Below are 24464 nucleotides of genomic sequence, written 5' to 3'. Positions count from 1 at the left end.
GAAATAATGACACAATTTCATTTCATTAGGTTCATTAGGAAAACTTAACTCGTGTCAACTCATCTTAAGATATTTTGATACATCGCTGCCTATGTAAAGCTTTTTGAATGTGTCAATTATGAATTCATGAGGGTTAAGGTGCTTGCTTTAAAAGTTAGCTGCACAAGTCATTAAGGAAGTTTTACGTCAAAGCTACTGTCTGACTTTGACCCTGGTACGTATGATGTACAGGCCCCAGGGTCCTGCTGACCCCACTTGAATCCTGCTGACTAAATATGGCTCCGCTTTACACAAGCGGAAGAGAAGCGATATACTCAAGTCGTTCCTCAATAGTGCACAGCTGCTGATAAAGACCAGACCTTATTTATAGCATCCTGCTATTTAACAACATAAGACAGTGGATTTTCCATTCATTCAGTCCAATACAAACCTCCCGTCCCTGTCCACATCCTGCTGAGAGAGATAGCAGAGAATAGCAGGGCTGTTTTAAGTCTCAGATGTGTGTGTACAGCGATACTATTGGCAAATCTTCACTGCATGCATCCTCATTAGATACTGCTGTTTTGACCGGCTTCTCACTGCGTATCAAATACACAATAAATCAGTTCGGTTAAAGATTTTCTCCTGTACAGCAGTCATGTCTGTCTCAAAAGTACACACACAGGCCATTTCTGGTGTTGTTTTCGGTTTCAGATGCATTTTTTGTGACCACTTGTGATCTGATATCATGACTTTGACATGGCTGTGTAACTGCATGTTGATATTAACTCTACTGATGATGTTTGGTGTCATGAGCAATGCACTTATATGTGACCCTGGACCACAAAACATAAGTTTCGAGATTTAAAATTGAGATCATCTGAAAGCTGAATAAATAAGCTATCCATTGATGTACACTGTTAGACTTTTTATTGTATATATGCGGTAACTCCAAGTTACTGTAACTGCCCCATTACAGTACCATAACTGTACATGTTTTTACAGTATAATGCCTTTACCGCAGTTCCATTTTACAGTATAATACCCTTACTGTTACCTAGTTTAAAAAATATATATTGCCTTGAGGGGGAATCGAACCCGGGTCGCCATGTCGTAGCGCCGTAACACTACCACAGTGCCACAGAGTCACAAATCTTTTCTTGTTTCGATCTACAATTCTCAATAAATGATTTACACTGCTGAAAAACAATTCACATTTTGAAATTGGCTTCACTGCTAAAAGCATAATAAATAAAATGTATTTAATTTCATAGATATATTTTATTTTTCCATTGTACTGTATATGCTTTTATAACACTGTTTTATTCAACTACAGTAGCACTACTGCTGTTGTTTTACAGCAGTCTACCGCAAATTCAAAACATACAGTATATCACTGTAAATTAAATGTTAATACCCATAATGCAATGCATATTACAGTAATGAGCTGGAAAAGAAAATTATGGTATTTTACTGGGCATTTTGTGGTAAGTAACTGTAGAATTACAGTTAAGTCTAACAGTGTATGGTTTGTTAGGATAGGACCATATCTACTCACAAAAATGTTTTGATATATTTACGGTAGGAAATTTACAAAATATCTTTATTGAACATGATCTTAATATCCTAATAATCCTTTTTGGCATAAAAGAAAATCGATCATTTTGCCCTGTTCAATGTGTTTTACGTTGTGCTACAAATATATTCCTGTGCTACTTAAGTGGTCCAGGCCAGGGTCACATATAAGCTTTGCCAAATGTCTTAATGGTGGGTGTGACAGAAGATTTTGGCAAAAAATTATTGGCAGTTGTGTATTTGGGACTTCGGTCAAACAGGCAGCATACATTTTTTATTATCTTCTATATTTGGTATTAATCTGGTATTTACCATGTTTTCTACTTAAGCCACACTGAACTTTTCTTTCAGTTGACTTCCATTTATACGCATGCAAATGCATCAGACCAGAAAAGCAAACTTGTGCGAAAAGTTTGCATTTTACTGCGTTCCAAAGTTCAAGCTTGGCGAACTTCGTCTTGAAGTTTGTATAACATAAAGATGCAACCAGTAGAAAATTGGTACATCACAAGTTAACCTTTCTTTACTGAAAAGTAAAGTTGGAATCTGAAAAAGTTCTATTTTCGCAGCAACATCCGAAAAATATTTACATATGTGAGTTTCGCTTCAAATCTGCTTAATCCCAGCGTAACTCCATTCAGAAACATTGCGTTGTTGGCAGAATCCGTTAAACACCACAATGATTTAGTAGCAAAGTCCTCTATGTGCATGGAATATGAATTGGGATATTGACCGAATTTTTATCCTTTCTCCTTTTTTAGAAAGGACCATGAAGAGAGACTAGAGTTTTTTTATTGTTGTAGTGGAGATTTTTGCATGTACTTAGAGGGTTTTGCAGCTAAAGACAGTCAAATTTGTTAAATACCAATGAAAGCCTAAAGTGAGATTTGTGAAAATAGGATATTGTAATCAGTGTTGGGGAAAGTTACTTTTAAAAGTAATGCATTACAATATTAAGTTACTCCTCAAAAAAAGTAACTAATTGCGTTACTTAGTTACTTTTCATGGAATTGCCTATTTTACTTTTACTTTTTCTTACTTGGCTGAGGCTTGATCTCTTTCAGGCCTAGCAGGTGTTTTTATGATCGCAAAAATGTCAAGCTCTGTTCTGAGTGCGCAATTCTTCGTTAATATGTTCAGTTTAATTCAGTGCATTTTTTATTTTTTAATTTAATAAATTAAACTGAAAAGTATCTTGCATTACTTTTTTTAAAAAGTAACTCAAATATTAATATGTACATTTATAAAGTAATGCGTTACTTTTCTCGTTACTTCAGAAAAGTTATATTATTACATAATGCGCGTTACTTGTAATGTGTTACCCCCAACACTGATTGTAATCACTGATTAATAACCCTTTCATTGCCATTAATGTGAAATTATCTAAACAGAGATTTGGTGAAACGAAATAAACATCAATTGTGTGTAATAACACTGTGCTATATAAAGCTTTGCTCTCTTTGTCTCAGTTAAGTGTTGTTGTGTGTCTTCTGCCAGGCATCGACAGCGGGCAGCTTATCACCACGCCGTTCCCTGTATCGGACTCTCTCTGACGAAAGCGTGTGCAGCAATAGGAAGGGGTCGTCGTACGCCAGCTCACGTAGCTCCATGTTGGATCAGGCCGTGCCTAATGACATCCTGTTCAGCAGTACTCCACCCTACCATAGCACACTACCTCCCCGCATGAGCCTCAGCCAACACACATCCAACCTTAGACATGAGTACGATACACAGTGCACCACAGCAAATCTGCCTGATTTCCTTCACTTGCGACAGGTCAAAATTAATCTGAGTAAGCGAGCAATACAAAAGAAATGTTAATTTTCAACTAAACATTTTTTATTCAATAATAAAATAAAGCATGTAGATCATCTATAAAGCTTTGTTTGTGTATAGTTTAAACAGAGCCATGTGTACTGTGCATGCAAAATGCAAACGTCATAGATGAAATGCGTTTCAAAGGCACATTGAAATCTACTCACCGAGACAAGGGACAACAAATACTCCTACTAGACCGCAGCTCATAGCAAGGACACACTGAGACAGACTGTTACTGAAGGCAGAAGTCATTGCACTTTATACAAACGCCAGACACAATGTGCTTTCTAGGATGTACAGCACAGTTGATATGGATTGTTTGTTAAAAAGATTTCTAACTCATGTATTAAAATAAAAATACGTTAACGTACATTCAAAAGTTAAAACTGTCATTACTTACCCTCACTTAATGATATAAAAAATATTTCTTGAGATCAGTAACCATCTGAATGTTTATGAAACACATTCTGGATCTTAAAGGAATAGTCTACTCATTTTCAATATTAAAATATGTTATTACCTTAACTAAGAATTGTTGATACATCCCTCTATCATCTGTGTGCGTGCACGTAAGCGCTGGAGCGCGCTGCGACGCTTCGATAGCATTTAGCTTAGTCCCATTCATTCAATTGTACCATTTAGAGGTAAAGTTAGAAGTGACCAAACACATCAACGTTCCTCCCATTCAAGACGAGCAGCCACACGAGCAAGTTTGGTGGCACAAAATAAAACGTAGCGCTTTTCTAAGCGGATTTAAAAGAGTAACTATTTTTTATGGCGCAACAGCACTTTTGGGAGTACTTCGACTCGGCGCAGTAACACCCTTCCTCTCCCATTATAAGAGTGAGAAGGGGAGCAGACTTTTCAGGCGAGTCGAAGTACTCCCAAAAGCGCCACCACGCCACAAAATACAGTTCCTCTTCTAAATCCGCCCAGAAAAGCGCTACGTTTTATTTTGTACCACCAAACATGCTCGTATAACTACTCGTCTTAAATAGGAAAAACGTTGATGTGTTTGGTCACTTCTAACTTTATCTCTAAATGGTACCATTGAATGAATGGGACTAAGCTAAATGCTATCGAAGCGTCGCAGCGCGCTCCAGCGCTTACGTGCACACACACAGATGATAGAGGGATGTATCAACAATTCTTAGTTAAGGTAATAACATATTTTAATATTGAAAATGAGTAGACTATTCCTTTAACATTTAGACAGAAGTGTTTGTAAAAACCCATCATGATGTTAACTCAGCTTCAGCCCCATACTGTTGCCCAGACAGGGGTATATCTGATCAGAGAGGCATTTAAACCGAGACCTGTAGTGTGTGTGTGACACGACCCAGCGTGAGGTCTTTTATGTGGCATGATTAATTAAAAGGGGGGGGAGAAGAAAATGTCATTGCTAACACAAGCTCTTGTGCTGAGTGAAGCCGATAGCTGTCACGGGCACTTTCTGTCAGAATTGAGGATCTATATTTGGATTTTCTTAAACTTTGTTTTAGTAGGCATACATCAACTTCTAAATGTATCTAGACCCTTACGTATTTCTGAATGTCGTTTCATTAAATAAATAGCAAAGCAAGTAGAATTTACAAAACATTTTTTATTTTATTTTGACGTAGTGTTATGTAATGCATTGAGGTTTAAACATTTTTAATTGTCTTTTAAATGTCTTAAAAACACCAAAATTCAAAAAGCCAAATTCAAGGCATTAAGCCGGTACAGATTGTCTATAGCAGGGGTGCCCAAACTTTTTCCTACCAAGGTCCAAAATTCAAACCTGACTGAAAAGGGAATGTTACTGTGTTATATTAAAATTAAAGTTGCCCTGATTCTCCAAATTTATAATTTTCTTATAGTTAAAAAATAAATAAGCAAGCATTACTGTTTATGCATAAGTAATGTAGCCTGACGTTGTCATACTCAATTCTAGTCAGAATTTGAGTCTGATACCACTACATTGGGCTATGATTATGGGGCGTGTCTCAACCGAAAAATGCCTCTGCACTCAATTGGATAGACCTACGACCAATCAGAGCAACGGAGTGTGTGACGTATGTTGAAATGGCGTCTTTAGCAGCCTAAGTGAACTGCTAGTTATTTCACTACAATGACACTAACATGTGATTATACTAAGTCTGAGTTAGCGAACTTACATCAACACCTACTATGTTTACAACATTTAATTTATATCACAACATTAAGTATTTACTAAGTCATACAGTCAGACTATCTCTTACCATTTGTACGTTAGGTGAACTTCATCCACGACGATACCCATTACGTTGGCTTCAAAAAATATCGGAGCCTTGCATGTCCCTCCACTTATTAAGCAGCCACGATTCCGGGCTTCCGGAAAGAAGCTGGCAACGACCGCTAATTATATCCATCTCGTCATGCACACTGAGTTGCATCGCCATGATACCCATTTCAGTTGCTTCTTTAACTTGGTCCTCCATAAGTGCGAGCAAAGGAGAAACAACAATGACAATAGGGTTTTCATGTCCCATCTTCATAGCGACCATCGGAGCTAGCTGATAAATGAAACGTTTGCCGAATCCCGAAGGACAAAACGTCAAAAACATCTTTCCGATCAACAAATGCCTTGATCGCGTTTCTCTGTTCCTCTTTTAAAATCAATGCTCTGTCGATATCTTTTAGAACAGACTCAATGTCAGAATCCACACATTTGAATTCTAGAGCGGCAGCCATTTAGTTGTAAACAGATTCAACACACGCGCTCTTTGGTGACGTGGTTGATTACGTTACTGTTGATCATCTGTCCATCATCGTATAAAGCCCGCCCTGACAATTTGATTGGTCGACCAGCTTTCGGTCTCGCATAGAAGCTCCTCAACGGAAAAACCCCAGACCGATCTTCCCGTTTTCAAAAATGTTGTGGGCGGGGCTAAGATTGGCTGGCACCCAGGCTATAAGTAATGCAAATTTATTTTCAAAAGAACTGTTGTAAAAATAAATGTTGCCAATTTATTTTGTCCATCAGAACATCATAGAGACACAGGGGTTGGACCATTTCACTCGTGACTCGGGGTGTAATCACTAGTGGGTGCCAATTTTCTCCCTAGCTAACAAATACAGTACCCTAGCAACGGACTAAACACAGCCTTTTATCTCTGCATCAGAACATTGTAGAGACATGGGGGTTGGAGCGTTTTACTCTTGACTCGGAGTATAAACACTGGTGGATGACAATTTTCTCCCTAGCAACCAAATACAGCACCCTAGCAACCAAATAAATAAAGCCTTATATCTCTGCATCAGAACATCATAGAGACATGGGGGGTTGGACCGTTTTACTTGTGGCTTGGTGTATAATCATATATTGTCCCCAGAAATTTCCCACGGCAAGCACCACTTCACATTTTCTTTAGAAATCGAATTTGTATTTATTGCTATGTAAAGAATGCATTATGTGCACAGGCATGTAGCGTTTCTTTACGAAGTAACATCGCCATTTACTGGTCTGACACGTCTGGTTTACATAAAGTTTTCCAGCTTTTTAACTACATTGTCATGGAAACATAGCCTAAGACATTAAAATCACAGTTATCACTATTATGAGCACAATGAGTAAACAATCACATCTAATTCAATGTAAATAATCAAAATGAAATAAACACATTTAACGGTTTTAAAGGTGTGAGCGTGTTCAATTATAGCCGGGTGTTTCACAGGACCCGAGGTGCTTCAGACGGGCTGATTGCTGTCATCTGTGATGAATTTCTGATGGTTTCGACAGGTCGCATTTTGCTGCGTTTTTTCCTCACCCTGCTCATCAAGTGAATTGTTAATTTGATGGATTGCATCCCTCTGAGGCTCAGAAAGAGAGAGAGAGAGAGAGAGAGAGAGAGAGAGAGAGAGAGAGAGAGAGAGAGAGAGAGAGAGAGAGAGAGAAAGGCGAGGCAAATTAGATTAAAGGCATTAGATTCACCTCAAGCAGAACATTTTTCCACCTCACATCATTCTGAGAGCGAGGTCTTTGTGAGATGGGAAAATGTTTATGGCATCTCTTGTCTATCAGGATAGAAAGAATGATAGAGTCACGGCGAGAGGTTTGGAGCTGTGCCATTGATTGAAACATGAGGTCATGTTTAGAGCTTTCTATAGCAGTCAGAGATAAATACATTAACTCGGTTTCAATACCTAGTCAGCCTACCTAGACGCAGGGCCGTTTCTAGCCATTTTGACACCATATAGGCGAAACCCCTATTGGAACCTCCCCAAACAAGATCACAATTTCACATGCAATATTACAGACAAAAAACACAAATCATGTAAAAATCATGTAACACTCAAAACTTAAATGCATTAAATTCAACAAAGCAGTTAAATAAAAATATATCAATTTTTATTGTCTATTAACTAATTCACCGTCAGCCATTTTTTGAAAAGCATTTTTTTTGTGATTTTCACAAAATGCCTTCCAAGAAAATTTTCTTGTAAAAATATATAAACATACAAATATATCAAATGAAAGAACAGACTCTCTGCTTTCAAACAAACAATAAACAGACAAACAAAACGGGAAAAAAAACTTTTATTCTATCTATATTTTTTACTCTGCATATAAACTCTTAAATATGGGTATTTTTCTTTAAAATACAATTTTTTTTAGCAAAAAGCTAAAATAATTGCATTTTTGCTAAGGAATTTTGTTAGAGATCAGATTCAGAACGATTATCAAAACATGCACAGAGTTTAAAATGTGGCTTCAAATTTTTCATAAATTGGGTAAGTGCGATATTGCAGAATGAACACGAACATGAACACGTTTTTTATGCAAATGTTTTCTCTTAATTGAAGAGATAACTCGTCAATGGCAGGGAATTAAATTGTTTATAAAGGAAAAAGATTTAGGTTTGCTTTTTACTGAACCAATTTTTTTAAATTGACCATTGAACATTTTGATCTAATTGTGGTGTTAAGCATTGACAACAATGTATATTGTATGTTTATATATTTAAAGAAGAACATTTTCTCGAAGGCATTAAACTTTTGTGAAAATCATGAAAAACGTTGGCGCTTTTTAAAAAAATGCTGGTGGCGAAAGAGTAATGCGAAATTGCCTCGATTGTCAGTGAACTACGGATCTGTGTAGTAAATGCCGCTTCATCTGAAAACAGCAGATGGCGATTTACTACTAATCAAGGAACCGGCATTACTGACAAGATGCGTGTGACAATCACATGCGATTTATCATGCAGCCCTAGTGACTGCCCAGGTTGTGCTACCCGTTGGACCAGGGGCAAATATTTTTGACTTTAGGGCCGCATAAGATTTTAAAATACATTTGAAGAGCCGAATACTATGTGAACGACAAATTAAGCTTTGTTTAGTCCACATCAGCACTCGGTTATTACTGTACAATAGATATAGATGGTTTCATCGGACACGCATGAGGTGAAGCGCTTACGCATCTGTCTGGTCCGAACTTTACTTCTGGTTTCATTTTTTTTAATGGTCTGACTAGTTGCTAAACTGAACTCTTGAACAAATACCTTGTCGAAAATAACACATGTTTTGGTTTCCTAGGTAATCTATGTGTTGTTTATTTTGCTTGTTATATAAATTACTACTTTAAAAGGACTTTTTTTTTTTCTTAGCAGAGTTTGCCAAAAGTTATGTGTTGACCACGAAAGCCGCTTGTTACTGCTGAAACCGTCTATACATGGACATTTATCTTTACCTTGCTTTTAAGAACACAGTTTCATATTTTGGAAAAACTGTACCACTGTTTTTGTGCATATCATATTTACAGTTCAAAATTAAACCTAGCAATCAAAGAAATGGTAAGAAAATGTTTATATATATATATATAGAGAGAGAGAAAGAGAGACACACAACTCTCATTTCATATCCATTGTGAGCCATATTTACATTTACTTTATTTGGTAACACTTTACTTGAAGGGGTGTTCATAAGACTGCCATGACATCTTCATAATCCTGACATGACACATGCCATGAACATGAAGGAGAGTTTATGCACATTTATGTCATTAAGTATCATTTGTTTTTCATTTTTAATGCAAAGATGACATTGTTTGAGATGTCTTTTGTTATGACAACTTGACATTAACCAATACATCATAACTTGACAACATGACATAGCAGAATAATTATCAAACATAAGAAACTACCTAGCTTTATGGGTTAACATTACATTAAATAGTTTTCAAATACCTTAACAAAATTCCACAGACATAAAAAACTGAGGGTCCTGAAATTTTCTGACATAGAAGAAAAAACAAACAAACATTTAATTAATTTAATTAATACATTTAATGTAATTAACTGTTTTCCAGCGATATGGACCCTACACTGCATGGCTTAACCCATCATTGTACTGTTTTCATTTAATTTTATGTAAATTGGTCTCCAAATGCAATAAAATATAATTTCTTATATTTTATTTATTGTTAAATGATTGATTTTATTTGTTAACCTGATAAGGAACACTGTGCTGTACACGGTACACCCCCTCCCTTGCACGTGAGGCTGCATTACGTCATTGTAACTTTGAAGCATTAAATCTTCAAAATATACGGTCATGCGGCACATCGTTTTAAAGCTTAGACTTTCGGGATTTCATTAAGCGCACACACAAAGCATAATATGATTTTTAGCAGTCATAAAAATGTAATCTAGTTGTTAGTTACTTGAACCGGGCGGCGCCGATTTAGGATATTTACTTACCATCAAAATTTTCACTTTATCCGCTTCGGTGAAATTGTCCAAAACAAATTGTTCATAAATCCCCAAAAGTCCAAGGAAATGGAATATCCAAGCCTTTTAATCCAAAACAATTTGTTCATCTCACAATCTTGACGTTTCTAACCGAATTACGATATAAGTAGTGTATACAATTAGTTCACTAAGGCAGTGGTTTCCAAACGTCAAGATTGTGAGATGAACAAATTGTTTTGGATTAAAAGGGGGGCCCCAGTTTTATGACATTTTATAAAATACATTCATTTATCATGAATTCTGTGTAATTAAACCTAAAAAAATAAGCCAACTAACCAACAGCACTACTAGGTATAATTTTATATGTGTTGTTTATTTAAGATATTACATTTTTTTATCATAAATTTTCTTTTGGGGGGCCGCGAAAAAATGCACTGTACACAAGGGGGCCGCAGGCTAAAAAAGTTTGGGAACCACTGCACTAACGGACATTCGTTCGAATCTCACTTTTCATTCATGATTTATAATGAATATATTCGGATGTCACGTTTATTGTGCAACGTCTGAGGAACAAATACGCCCCCTTGTGGAATTTCAGCCGTTCCATAAGAGGCTACACATAAAGGAAACTTAAAAAACAACATTATGAACTAAATAATATTAATGGCATTGTTATAAAACTAGTTGACAGAGTATTAACACTTAATGACATTTTAATGACAAATTATATTTGTACCACTGTAGTTGAGGTCAAGAAAAATATTTATGACGCAGTTATAAAACTATATGACAGAGTACTAACACTTAATTACAAATTCAATTTGTATCACTGGTAAAAAGTGGCCAGTTATGTTGTCTTGGTAATGTCAACTTGTCATAACAAGGACATCTCAAACAATGTCATCTTTGCATTATAAATGAAATAATTGAATGAATGACACTTCATGAAAGTTGTCATAAAGGTCCATAAAATCTCCTTCATGTTCATGGCATGGGTCATGATTATGAAAATGTTATGTCATTCTTATGAACACCCCTTCAAGTAAAGTGTTACCCTTTATTTTTGTAGTAATCATGATTTTAGCATAGTACATTTGTGGTTACTTACTACAAATAAATCTATTCACTATAGTTTAATCATGCAAATACAACCTTATTGTAAATGTTATCATTACTACTAACATTTTTTACAAACTTATAACATTTGCAAATGTTTTTAAAATCTTAGCTTCAAACCAGATTTTTCCTTGGATGTAAAGAAAAGGGCTGTCCACATTTTTGAAGGCTATATCTATCTTAAATATAAAGGTGACAGAAATCCTTGATCAAAATCTGGTCATTCTGCTGTCACTTGTGTCAGATGGGCTGTCTTGTAAAATCGCATAGCATGACAGCAGGTGACCAGTTCAACACACTGCCCTTTTTTCAACATGATCACTCCCATTTCCTTTATTCCTATGACCTTCCTGACCTAATAACAGATGGTCTGAATTGTACTACAGAGCATGCACACTAGCTCAGTTTCTATCCGTCATCAGGTTTTTCACCAGCACCTCTGTTCTCGTGTCTGTGCCGTGAACTCAAGGGATGATGTTATCGGACGGTGAAGATGTAAGATTGACAATGACATGTTGAGATGTGTGTATGTGCGTGTCACTGATCCATCTGTCTGTGTGTATGTTTGTGCACGTCTCCACAGATGAGTTCTGGTTTTCTGACGGTTCCCTCGCGGACAGGTCGAAGTTCAGTGACCCAGGTCTTATGCCTCTGCCAGACACAGCTACGGGGTTGGACTGGTCTCACCTCGTTGATGCGGCAAGGGCCTTTGAAGGTAGATGGAGAAATCGTATATACTGTATGCATGTGTGAATCCATGTTACCCCTCTGTCTTTGCCTTTTTTCCATCTTTTAGCAGTGCCATAATTTATTGAGAATGTTTTTATCATGCTAGACACTCAACATCAGACAGACAAAAAGCATGAACTACTGCCACCTACTATTAAGCACTCATTATGTCATTAGTCTGGTAATTGTCGCCCCATTCTGCCCCTGAGCCATTAGCATCTGAAAACATCACTTTGTTAAGCCCGTCTACACCTTTAGTAACCTTTGGACCCTCACGTGTGGTCCTGGCTTTTTCTGTAAATGGATTTGTAAGATGCCTATCATCATTTTGCTAATGGCACTCTTATTCAATGAAGTCATTTAACCTATTTCTGAATGTTTTAGCGGGTCACATGACCTCAGTCTGAGCTTTTGGGTTCTTGTTAAAAGTGTCTAGACTGGTTTTAGCTAGGCCGCAATACTGGGTTGGAAAGATAATTAAATGCATGTCTGAAACGTTTACTACAGAGCTGATAAATTCATACCAAAAGAGACAAACCGTCCGTAAAGGAGGCCATGACATAATCAATATATGTTAGTGTAAATATGCGGTTGAGGAGCGTGAAGGGAATCACACTGTGCATCGAAGAATCTATGAACATCAGATTTTAATGATAAAACATCACTTTACTACATGCAGTGCTTTAAGTGGCCCAAAAGAGGTGTCGGTACTCTCTCTTTTTTTTTTTGACTCGACTCCTATATTGAAGGGGTTCATATTCAGCGGTCAACAGGCGACCTTGTAAAAAATAATAAATCCTTTTATAAGTTTGTGGATTTGCTTGAGCTAGAAATAGCTACTGAACATAAATAACATGTGCAAAAGGATTTTTAAAAAATACCAAAGAGCTACTGTAGAGCTTTTGAACATAAATAAAAGGTAGATATGTGAGTAAAATTTTCAGCATGGTTAAATGCTAAAACTAGTTGTTCGAGCTTGAAAAAAAAACTTTAAAATGACACCAAGACCATGTCTATGGGTTCAAGAATAACAAAATACTGGCCATTTGAAACTCGAAAGTCATTTATTTTGTCCCATTATTTTCCATTTTGCGGGTGGTAAAACTACTGTGCACGTCGTTCAAATTCATTGAAATTTCGTTCACTTGTAGTTTAGCAATTAAACTAAATGTATATTACAATTTCAAGAATGTTTTCTGCACATCGCCTGAGGAAATCCGAAGTTGCGTCAAGGGGAACCAAACTGACAGCCGCGACAGCTGAGATTATCACGTACCTACAAAAGGCTTGCGTCTGACCTGCAGCTATCATTCTGGCTTGGTGGGATGTCAGCCAGCGAGTCCTCTGATTCTGACCTTGTTCTTTTACTACTCAGAGTCTAAAACAAGGAGGGCATATTAAGTGTTCATTGTATTTTAATTTTAACCGAGCAGCTATGGTTGCGCGTTTCACACACAAACACACACCTCTCCAGCCCAGAGCACGTTGACACTGACTGACCGACGCATGCGCTTTTAACTTGTAAACGCAAGGGTGTATGGGTAATGTAGTCTCTGCTGTCGGTGGGGCGAATTAGGAAGCGTACATTAAGGGCGCTCTGAAAAGCCGCAGCGCAGCCAAAGGATTAAATTAAACCTCTGATTTTTAAACAGATGTGCAAATGAGCGTTTTGGTACGCTAAAAGCACGTTCTGGGTGCACGGAGATAGCCTGGTAATACCATCCTCTGCTATTTTGCTTCGCTTCATAGACAGAGTCTGGCTGGGCATAATTGACAATCGTTTTCCTTCTCGTGGGAGGGGCTTGTCTGAAGTTTAAAATCATTGGTCTAAACGTAAGCCAATCACACATAACATTTGGATATGATGTGCTTTATGCGCCGGATCAGCCGCATCGAATCTCTGCTGTAAAATACACGTATGATGTGAAAACAAACCCCATCGAGCGAAATACCAGAGTTAACATGGCTATGAACGACTTTTGCAGATTATGTTAAGTAAATCGTGCCAGAGCTAGTTGAACACTATCCTTACGGTGGCTTTCCACTCACGTCTAACGGGAGGAAAGCCCCTCTCTCCTCTCAAACTCTTCCACCAGACAACCATAACCATATGTAAATTAAATCTCCCTACCTTATTTTCTGGTTAATCAGGAATGTCACCAAAGAATGCTTGCCCACGCGTCCTCCACCATTAACTGTGAACAATATAATTCCCTTCCATGATTTCTCGATCGTTGTGCACGTCAAGCTGTGCTGCACACAGTTTCTCGCTGACGATCGGTAAAGTTGATAAATTAAACTTTTCCAAAAACTTGTCGGGAGCAGGGCAACAACATAATCTCCATTCAAATGTTTAACAAACACTTTTCTTGTTCGGGTTTAAGTTGGCAAGTGCCGGTTCTCCACAACAGAGCTTTCTGTGTCTCCATGTCCACAACAAACTACAACCGTGATTCGGCGTTTAGCGTCTACGTCACGGCTCTCAGCCCGCCCTCTGTTCGTTGATTGGACGGTCGTTTGGAGACCGGTGGAAAACGGTTTGAATGGGAGGTATCTCAGACTGAGTACAGAAGCGTAATGAAATTTAGCGGAAGTACGAAGTCTGACGTAGTCAGGCTACGGAGAGGTGGTGGTACGCTCAAGAGCTATTTTTGGAAGTGGCGGTACTGAGTACTGACTTACTAGTCTCAGTTTTTATATCTGAAGTCTCCCTGTACATTATTACAATGCAAACGTCCTAAGCATGTACAACGTTATTTACTTAAAGTTATACATTTTCCTTTTTAAACAGTAAGTTACTATACGTTCATCTTTTATTACAGTATCAGATCAGCGGACTGACCACAGCATATTTAGCATTAATGACAATCGTGCTCATTCTGAAATCTAAATAAATAATCATGCTTTGTACCGTATGTGCATGCAATAATTTGCTACTTTTGTAATTATGTTTTCTTTACCTTAACTTATTAACAGAGAAATAACGCTGATCGTGTAGCTTAATGTCATTAACAGAATGAATCAGACACAGTCACCTTAAAGTTTTTTTTTTAATAAATCCCTTATCCTGCCCGATTAAAACATAAACATTACAAATAACACCAGAAGTAACAAATAATTTACGTACACATATCCTTAATATTAATCGTGTGTGACTGATATGCTGTAAACCATATAAATTTAGATCATGATTTTGAATGTAAGTCAGTGATGCCCTCTGCCGGTTGGGCATAGCAAGATGGCCGCTCCAACTCTGCGCTGGCTTCACCTCACGCTGTTAAGTTAAGCGTTCTATGCGCAATCCAGTCATTTATATAGATCAGTGAATTAAGCTCATAATTACATCAAACATAATCCGTTTTTTAACCGCAGTATGCGGCCATGAAAACACTTGAATCAAACTAAAGTGCAGGTGTGTTTTTGTCACAGACTTTAAGCGCAAATTCATTTTAGACGTGACATTAGGATGTTTTCCCTGAACTCTCTCAACACGACTTGCTGTCAGCAGTTTGCCTTCATCCAGAAACAGCTCAGATAACACAACAGCAGCGTATAAAATCGTTACGGGCACTGTCATAATATTTCTGTCTTCATGCATTTTAATTACTACAAAGTATTTAGTTACCCAAATACTTGTGTCCTTTTTTGTCACATCCATAAGGAGGCCACTTGTACACCAAAGTGTTTAAACACGGCTGAAAACACCAGGCGGACACCGACTGTAGGCGCTTGCCAGTTTTTCCCCCCATGTTTTATTTTACAGTATGTTATTCTGGGTGAGCACAATACGTGGGTGATTCTCACGAAAACTTGGTTTTAAAAATGTCAAGCATGAAAATGTAAAAATTGCTTAAATTTACTTTTTTCCCACCAGACATTGAAAAACAAAGTCTGAAGTAAATGGGAACATTAATTTAAAAACTTTTACTTATCATTTAACACTTTTTGTAACATAATTTAAAAAATGAGTCCTAAAAAATCTCATTACCGCAACAATCAGAAAACATCAACACTGACATATTTTCAAAATGACATGACAAACCTGAAAGAACATAATTTTGGAGATTCTGCACATGCATTTAAAATCAAAGTATTATGCTTCTATTAATTAAATGAACATTTAATAAGCATCTGTTGCGGTAATGATAATCAAAGTGTCGTGTAAGCATTCTGACAAGAAAATATTTCAGATTAACTGTAAAAAAATGATCTTACCTGGTAGCCATCTTGAAGTAACTGGTCCATGTGCTTGGTCACTCAAAATCAAACTTTATAAAAATTCTGTATGTGTGCTTAAACTGTTCTCAAAAAGTGTTGCGGAGGAGGAGAACATCAGGCATGGACACATCATTTTCCTAATTTTTCTTCATTATGATTATACATGAATATTAGGTAAATATTTTTTCTGTCATCTAAAGTAGTCTAGCAAAACATCCATTTATTTTTTTTCTTAATATTTTTGTGTTAATTTGATTAAATTACAACATAACGCATGTTCAAACACAGGCGGACACATTGCGGTAATGAGAATTTCAGCAGAAAATGAGATAAAATTTACAATTATAAATTCTTATGTTGAAATCACACATTGTGCAAGTTAGAACACAGTATTGTGTTAATTCTGATGCTTTTTAATGTTACTATATTACACATTTTAAAGCTAAAATCATTAGTGCTGTGGTGTTTCAATGGTTTCGTGAGAATCACCCACCTCTTGTTTTTTTAACTGTAAAAGCAGCTGCTTTATTTTGTTTTCAGATTTCACACTAGTCAGTTAAATGACATTACAGTACATTACACAATGATTACATTGAGGTTTTTATTAGCTAAAGCAGTTTGCTCTCATGTTAACAGTCATAGTTTATTGCTTTGTTTGTTTGTGGATAAGAGCAGCTCTAAATGAACCCAGCTTGCTTTGCGCTTTGGGGTTTTCCAGTATCTGTTTTGATGGTTAATGGTCACAATGTTCTGGTGTTAAATAGCACAGGATTAAAGATCACTGTGATCTAACAAATATCCCCACACCACATTATTCACCCGGTCTGTGTTCTTGTTAAACAAAGATATTCCACCCCAAAAGAGTTGAACTATTGCCCTGAGCGAACAATGAGATCATATCTCTGTATAAAGCGCTTTCATCATATTTTATTTAAATCACAGCCATTTTCAATAGTTTTGGTCTTGTATGATTGTGATATTGTGATGTGAAGGTCCGGTTGAGGTTACAGTATTATAGTTCTCCAGAGAGATCCTGATTGTGTTTGATGTTTTCTCTTTGACAGACCAGCGCGTGGCTTCGTTCTGCACCATGACGGACATGCAGCGAGCCGAAGCGCTGCAAATCTCCCGTGAGCTCACCAGACGCGTGGCGGCCGCAGAAGGAGCCGCCCTGGAGGCGGGGTGGGTTTAACACAGGGATCTTATCGCATGCAAGAAACAACAGCACACAGCTATCTAGTTTGTTTTTTAAGAAAAGTATAGTAACATATATTCTAAATTGACATGCATTTAGCAGAAGCTTTTATGCAAAGCAACTTACAGTGCTTTACATTTGTTTATCAGTGTGTGTGTTCACTCGATTCGACCCTAAGACCTTTTGCGCTGCTAATGCAATGCTCAGCCACTGAGCTATACAAGAGCACAACACCGATGTAAATGCTGGATTAACACATTACTGTGTCAATTACAAACCTGTTAATCGAGTTGATCTCCTTTTTAAGTTTAAAAGACATTAGGAGGTGTAATAATGGGCATTCATCTCAGCTGGTCAGCGAAACCGTCTGTACTGTAGTAGTAAATGTGGATTACATCTTATGTCTGTTATAGGAGGACAGCATTGAGATTTTGCATTGCTTGATTAATTGCATTCAAAATGTGTGAATTTGATCCTTTACATATCTGCTTGTTCTGTATTGGAAGTCTAAAGTCTCCCTTTCCTTTCTGTGCTTTGTTCTTCAGTGGTACCTCTCCATCCACACTGACAGGCAAAGTCAATCAACTGGAGGTTATTCTGAGACAGCTGCAGTACGATCTGAAGAAGGTAAACACTTTTTTCTTCCAATGCATCACTTACTGGTACGATTTTCCCACGCATGCACTCAGTCCATGTTTTAAATGCAAGGAAATGCGTCAGTATGGTTCTGAAAAGGAAGGATGACCAAACAATGCATTAAACCGACTGCAACAGGCACCCAGCACACTGAACTGCCATCATGTCAGTCCACTTTAATGTCCTGCTTCCTGACATTTTAAACTGCACGCGCTCACACAGACTGACTGATGGACAGAAATGCGTCACTTTGAATGCAGTTGTGGTTTGGGACAAATTTCTGATGCAGTGTTGGACCTGTTGTGCTGAATATGCAGCAATAGTCATATGAGGTCAACTATATACAGTATATAAAGTTTACAAAGTTATTATAAATTAATTAAAAAATCCATTCATTTTAAAGGGACACTCCACTTTTTTTGAAAATATACTCATTTTTCATCTCCCCTAGAGTTAACCTCTCGACGCGCACTAATTCGTGGACATGATGACGTAGATTTTTTAAAGGAATAGTCTACTCATTTTCAATATGAAAATATGTTATTACCTTAACTAAGAATTGTTGATACATCCCTCTATCATCTGTAGGCGTGCATGTAAGTGCTGGAGCGCGCTGCGACGCTTCGATAGCATTTAGCTTAGCCCCATTCATTCAATGGTACCAATCAGAGATAAAGTTAGAAGAGACCAAACACATCAACGTTTTTCCTATTTAAGACGAGTAGTTATACGAGCAAGTTTGGTGGTACAAAATAAAACGTAGCGCTTTTCTAAGCAGATTTAAAAGAGGAACTATATTTTATGGCGTAATAGCACTTATGGGAGTACTTCGACTCGGCGCAGTAACACCCTCCCTCTCCCATTATGAGAGTGAGAAGGGGAGCGGACTTTTTAGGCGAGTCGAAGTACTCCCAAAAGTGCTATTACGCCATAAAATATAGTTCATCTTTTAAATACGCTTAGAAAAGCACTACGTTTTATTTTGTACCACCAAACTTGCTCGTATAACTACTCGTCTTAAATAGGAAAAACGTTGATGTGTTTGGTCACTTCTAACTTTATCTCTGTTTAAAACCATTGAATGAATGGGGCTAAGCTAAATGCTATCGAAGTGGGGCAGCGCGCTCCAGCGTTTACGTGCACGCACACAGATGATAGAGGGATGTATCAACAATTCTTAGTTAAGGTAATAACATATTTTAATATTGAAAATGAGTAGACTATTCCTTTAACGCTGCTAACAATACCTATATAGCCTACTGTCTACAAACATTAATAATATTAACATTACTATACATCGTTTAAAAGGTCTACGGGTTTAGCATCAGTGTATGGACTCTGTTTTGAGATACAGATGCTCTAGCATCATAAATGTATTATTTTGTGACAGAAGTACAGATGACAACATGCAAAATATAAACGGGACTTCTTACCTTTGCATTAATATAATGATCGCGAGTCGAATCCATTCTGTTTCAGATGTGTGAATAACCCATGAAAACCGTCTAATAGAATACATCCAATGACCATTTTTGTCCACAAATGCATCTAATCCATGAAATATAGATAGTCTGTTGTTTACATCAGATTTCGCACGAACATCTTATAATAGAATATAATATACAATCTGACTATTTACGTTCTTAACACTGCATATGAGTTTACACTTTAGGTTCTAGTAAACACGTAAACCCGCGTTCAAACTTTGTTTTTAAAAGTAGGCGGGAGTATAATACATAATGTCCAAACAGGTCTGTCAAAAATTGTGACGTCATTTGACTCGCTCGTTCCTCCAATGACTTCATGTAAAATATTGATAGACAGAACGTGTAGCCAATTAGATAACGAATCCAACGATCTTTGTGTGACGTTTTATTTCCAGGTGTGGAAACTGCATTTTATATGCTAACATAAAGATAAATAATAATAAGAACGAACGTGTATGCATGTAAACAAAAGACTTTTATTTTGGGGCTGATTGGCACTTAGAAAAGGCACTAGTTCTACAAAAACCCTTGCAAGAATTGACCTCAAAAGTGAAACATAACTTCTTTAGACTTGTGACTTTGGGATCATTGCATTTCTAGGTTTCACTCACATATTTATCATTAAGATTTTTCTAACTTTTTTTTATTTTTAACTTAAAATAATTTTGAAACCTGGAAAATGAATCAAAGTGTCTTCTCTCTAATGATACCATAGTTATGCTTAGACTCTAAATGCTTTAGTAAAAACAACCATTTTAGTGAAAGTAGGTATTTTCATGGTTTGGGCTTGAGTGGGGGTGCTTTTCAAGAGGTTAAACATTTGATTCTTATTGTTTTGGAATCCATTCAGCCGATCTCCAGGTCTGGTGGTACCACTTTTAGCATAGCTTAGCACAATCCATAGAATCAGATTAGACCATTTAGCATTGCACTCAAAAATAACCAAAGAGTTTCGATATTAAAACTTCACTCTTCTGTAGTTACATCATGTACTAAGACCGACGGAAAATTAAAAGTTGCGATATTTTTAGGCAGCTATAGCTACTGTAGGAACTATACTCTCATTCTTGCGTAGTAATCAAGGACTATGCACTGCCTAAAAATATACCCCTGCTATTGAAAGATACTAAGGGGACTATTTTCACGCCTCCTGCAGCCATGTTACAGCTCAAAGTCTGTGATTATTACGCCAGAATGAGAGTATAGTCCTAGCCATATCTGCTTAGAAAATCGCAACTTTTAATTTTCCGTCAATCTTAGTACACAATGTAACTACAGAAGAGTCAAGTTTTAAATAGAAAAAATATCAAAACTCTTTGGTTATTTTTTTAGCGCAATGCTAATGGTCTAATCAGATTCAGTGGATTATGCTAAGCTATGCTGGGGGTGGTGGCACCAGACCTGGAGATCAGCTGAATGGATTCCAAAACGATAAAAATCAAATGTTTAACTCTATGGGAGCTGGAAAATGAGCATATTTTCAAAAAAAGTAGAGTGTCCCTTTAAAAAAGCCTCATACCTTCTATGTAGATATCAGAGAACAAATTTAACACGTTTTCAATGCATTTTTTGTCCCCTTTAATGTAAATGAGATGAATTGGTTGTACGCATGATCTTTGTTTTGTTATCCCGGCATTTTAATGTAGTGTTTGTTTTGTTCGTAGGAGAAGGAAGACAAGGCCATTCTGCAGGTGGAGGTTCAGCACTTAAGGCAGGATAACATGCGACTTCAGGAGGAGAGCCAGACGGCTGCCGCTCAGCTCAGGAAATTCACCGAGTGGTTCTTTCATTCCATTGACAAGAAACCTTGATGGAGACTTTATCTGCCCATAGAGAAAGGTTAAAACCTTCTCACGGGATCCCCGTCTTTCGGTCTTGGGTGCTAAAGAGAATCAGGAGACCCTCGAGGGGGCAAAACCACTGGAGAACTGTCTGTCGCTGAAGCATCGGAAGTGAATTTCACGAATGCTTCAGCGACAACAGATTTACATTCGCTAACAAAGCAAATTCCTACTGCAATTCCAATGAGATGTAGAATGTAAGTATATACCGGACGGTGAAGGACACTTTGTTGGTGCTAGTTGAAGAGTTTTAGGACCTATTAATCCTTCACACCAGATGGCACCAGTAGAAACCGGGACAGAGAATGTACTTGTACAAGCCTGAATCTTATTCCTAAACACAAATAATCTGAACATTAAGATGGATTGTGAATGTAACACGCGCGTTTCGATGAAGAACCACAGTTCTTATTTACCTTTGTGTGTCCTCTGAATCGTTTCCGTTCATCCTCATGAAGTTCTGGCAATAAACATGGAGTCACTCTACTTCTCTTTCGGCACAATGTGAACGCGAGTTCCTGAACTGATTCGGCGGTTTCAGATCGATCCGGTATTTGTCAAGACTGTGCCTCCGTAAAGCAGCAGGTGTGCAGCGTTTTCATCCCTCTACACACAAGCCTTCAACACACTGAATCCTGATGTGTGTGTCTGTGTAATGACAGTGGTGTTAAATCTGATCAACACACAACAGATCCTCTGAAACAGACTGTGTGAGTCAGTGTACCACATGCCAAAATGTGTTTATCTCTGTACAGATCCTTCAATCGAGTGTCTAGTATTTAACATTGTTATTTAAGCCTATTTAACCTAAATTTGTTTATTTTATTAAATAAAAGAAAAAAGCTGTTGGTTTCTGTTTTGGGAAAGGTCACGTGAAGGCTGCCAGCTGTAGCTTTGCCTGTCCATTACATTAGATATATATTGATTCATTTGTCTTTCTCATTCCAACATTTGGATGCTGCTAGGAAACACTGTCGGTTTCTATGCTTTTACAAATGTGTTTAATCTGTTTCATGTAAGATGGGACGTCTGTTGCTTTTTTTAAATAAATGTAGCTGTAAAATATATCTGTGCTTGTTTTATTATTCTGAGTACTGTTTTGAATAAACAAAATAATGAGGAAGATAATAGATGATCTTAAACCGTAGTGTCACAAAACTATGTGCAAGTCATGTACAAAACACCCCCAAAATTTTAAAGAAATAAATCTTGCTGTTCATTATTTTAAAAGGAAATTAAGCACATTACAAAGCACCATCATATAAAATATAATAATAATACAATGCACTATAATAATATATAAATGCACATATTGCTTCTCTCTAAGCTTTCACATTAATTGACTTTATGATGACATGGACATTTTTCCTCTTCAGTGGATGCTGAATGATCGTTGCCATGGGTTTTGTTGCCATGGAAGCATCATATTGGGTTGAGGACCCCTTTGGGAATACCTGTGTGAGAATACATTCATATCTAATGGCCTCTTATCTGTGCTTCTACAGATGGACCACCACTCATCTGTGTGTGTTTATCTGGGTATGCATGGTTAGGTGTGTTGCAGTAAGATCTGTTTTTGGTTTCTGGTTTGTCTCTACAAGCCGTTTTTTAGAAGAATTGTTCCCTGAAATTCTGTCATCGTTTACTTGCATGTAAATCATTGCAAACTCATGATTTTCTTGCCTCATTAAACAGAAAAGAAGAAATATTTTAGAATATAAAGCCCTCAGTGATACTTCAATATTTGTGTTTCACAGAGATATGAAAGTCGTACTTGAAACTACACTTTTTAAAAAGGAAAGACTAAAACGTTATTCACAGTGATGCAATAGAAGAACCATTTTGGTTTCTCGAAGAACCATTAGGAACCATCTGTTTCATACCTTTTTTTAATCTTAAGAAGGTTATGGAACGATTCAGCAAAAATGTTTTTTATGTCATCATCGTGAAGCAACTTTTTATTTTTAACTCTTTCCCCGCCATTGACGAGTTATCTCGTCAATTAAGAGAAAACATTTACATGAAAAAACGTGATGAGTTTTTATGGTTATCTGTAATACCGCGATTATCCACTAGATGGCACACTTACCCAATTTATTAAAACAACTGAAGCAAATTTTTTGTAATTAATTTTACACTCCGTGTATGTTTTGATAATCATTCCAAATCTGATCTCTTAACAAAATTCCTTCACAAAAATGCATTTATTTCGGCTTTTTGCTAACAAAATATTTTTTATTATTTATATATATTAGTCCCGCCATCGCATAATTTAACGCATAAGCAGCCAAAGTCGCATATTTATGCGGGGGACGCATTTTTTTAAAATACGCCGCACTTTCGTAGCATAAATTGCAGATTTCTATGCGCAAAATATGCAGGGCTTGCTTCATTTCATAATCCCCACATTTCATAGCAAAAATTACATATATCTTAGCAGAAAGCTGAACATTTTTGCATTTACCTCACACAAACGCAGCCATGTCCCCTGTTGCCATGAAAACGTTATGAAGTGACATGATTATGTGACGTGAACATCATTGAAAAGCTGCAAACAGTTTTCGCAAGTCCCCGCGGTTTTCGCAAGTCCCCGCGGTTTTCGCAAGTCCCCGCGGTTTTCGCAAGTCCCCGCGGTTTTCGCAAGTCCCCGCAGTTTTCGCAAGTTCCCGCAGTTTTCGCAAGTTCCCGCAGTTTTCGCAAGTTCCCGCAGTTTTCGCAAGTTCCCGCAAGTTTTCGCAAGTTCCCGCAAGTTTTCGCAAGTTCCCGCAAGTTTTGCAAGTTCCCGCAGTTTTCGCAGGTTCCCGCAGTTTTCGCAGGTTCCCGCAGTTTTCGCAAGTTCCCGCAGTTTTCGCAAGTTCCCGCAGTTTTCGCAAGTTCCCGCAGTTTTCGCAAGTTCCCGCAGTTTTCGCAAGTTCCCGCAGTTTTCGCAAGTTCCCGCAGTTTTCGCAAGTTCCCGCAGTTTTCGCAAGTTCCCGCAATTTCATCACTTAAAGGGACACTTCACCCATTTGCATTAAGCTTTGTATAGTTAGAACCCCAGTCATGTTTTAGAATGGTCGTGCCTCATTTCCTCAGTTGCCGCTGAGAGAGGAGAAATACAGATTTCAGTGTTGCACTTCCTTCTTTCAATGATGTAAAAATCATCATCAATATCTTTGTTGAG

The 24464-nt window shown here is 37.4% G+C and overlaps 1 protein-coding gene across 7 annotated transcripts in view; it reads left to right on the top strand.

The window, feature by feature from the left end:
* LOC129415542 (signal induced proliferation associated 1 like 2) overlaps nt 1–22366 on the top strand; it is a 150229-nt gene extending 127863 nt beyond the window's left edge. For all 7 annotated transcript variants that reach the window (XM_073873514.1, XM_073873515.1, XM_073873513.1 and 4 more), the window contains 5 exons: nt 3052–3277; nt 11785–11910; nt 17207–17324; nt 17883–17964; nt 21125–22366. In XM_073873514.1, the coding sequence (XP_073729615.1) occupies nt 3052–3277; nt 11785–11910; nt 17207–17324; nt 17883–17964; nt 21125–21271 (699 nt within the window). In that variant the 3' untranslated portion in view covers nt 21272–22366. The remainder of the gene's footprint in view (nt 1–3051; nt 3278–11784; nt 11911–17206; nt 17325–17882; nt 17965–21124) is intronic.
* Nucleotides 22367–24464: the final 2098 nt, after the last annotated feature.

Source organism: Misgurnus anguillicaudatus, chromosome 11, assembly GCF_027580225.2.
Source record: "Misgurnus anguillicaudatus chromosome 11, ASM2758022v2, whole genome shotgun sequence".
Taxonomy (NCBI): Eukaryota; Metazoa; Chordata; class Actinopteri; order Cypriniformes; family Cobitidae; genus Misgurnus; species Misgurnus anguillicaudatus.
The sequence above is the reverse complement of the archived record's forward strand: the minus strand, read 5'-3'. Positions and strand labels throughout refer to the sequence as shown.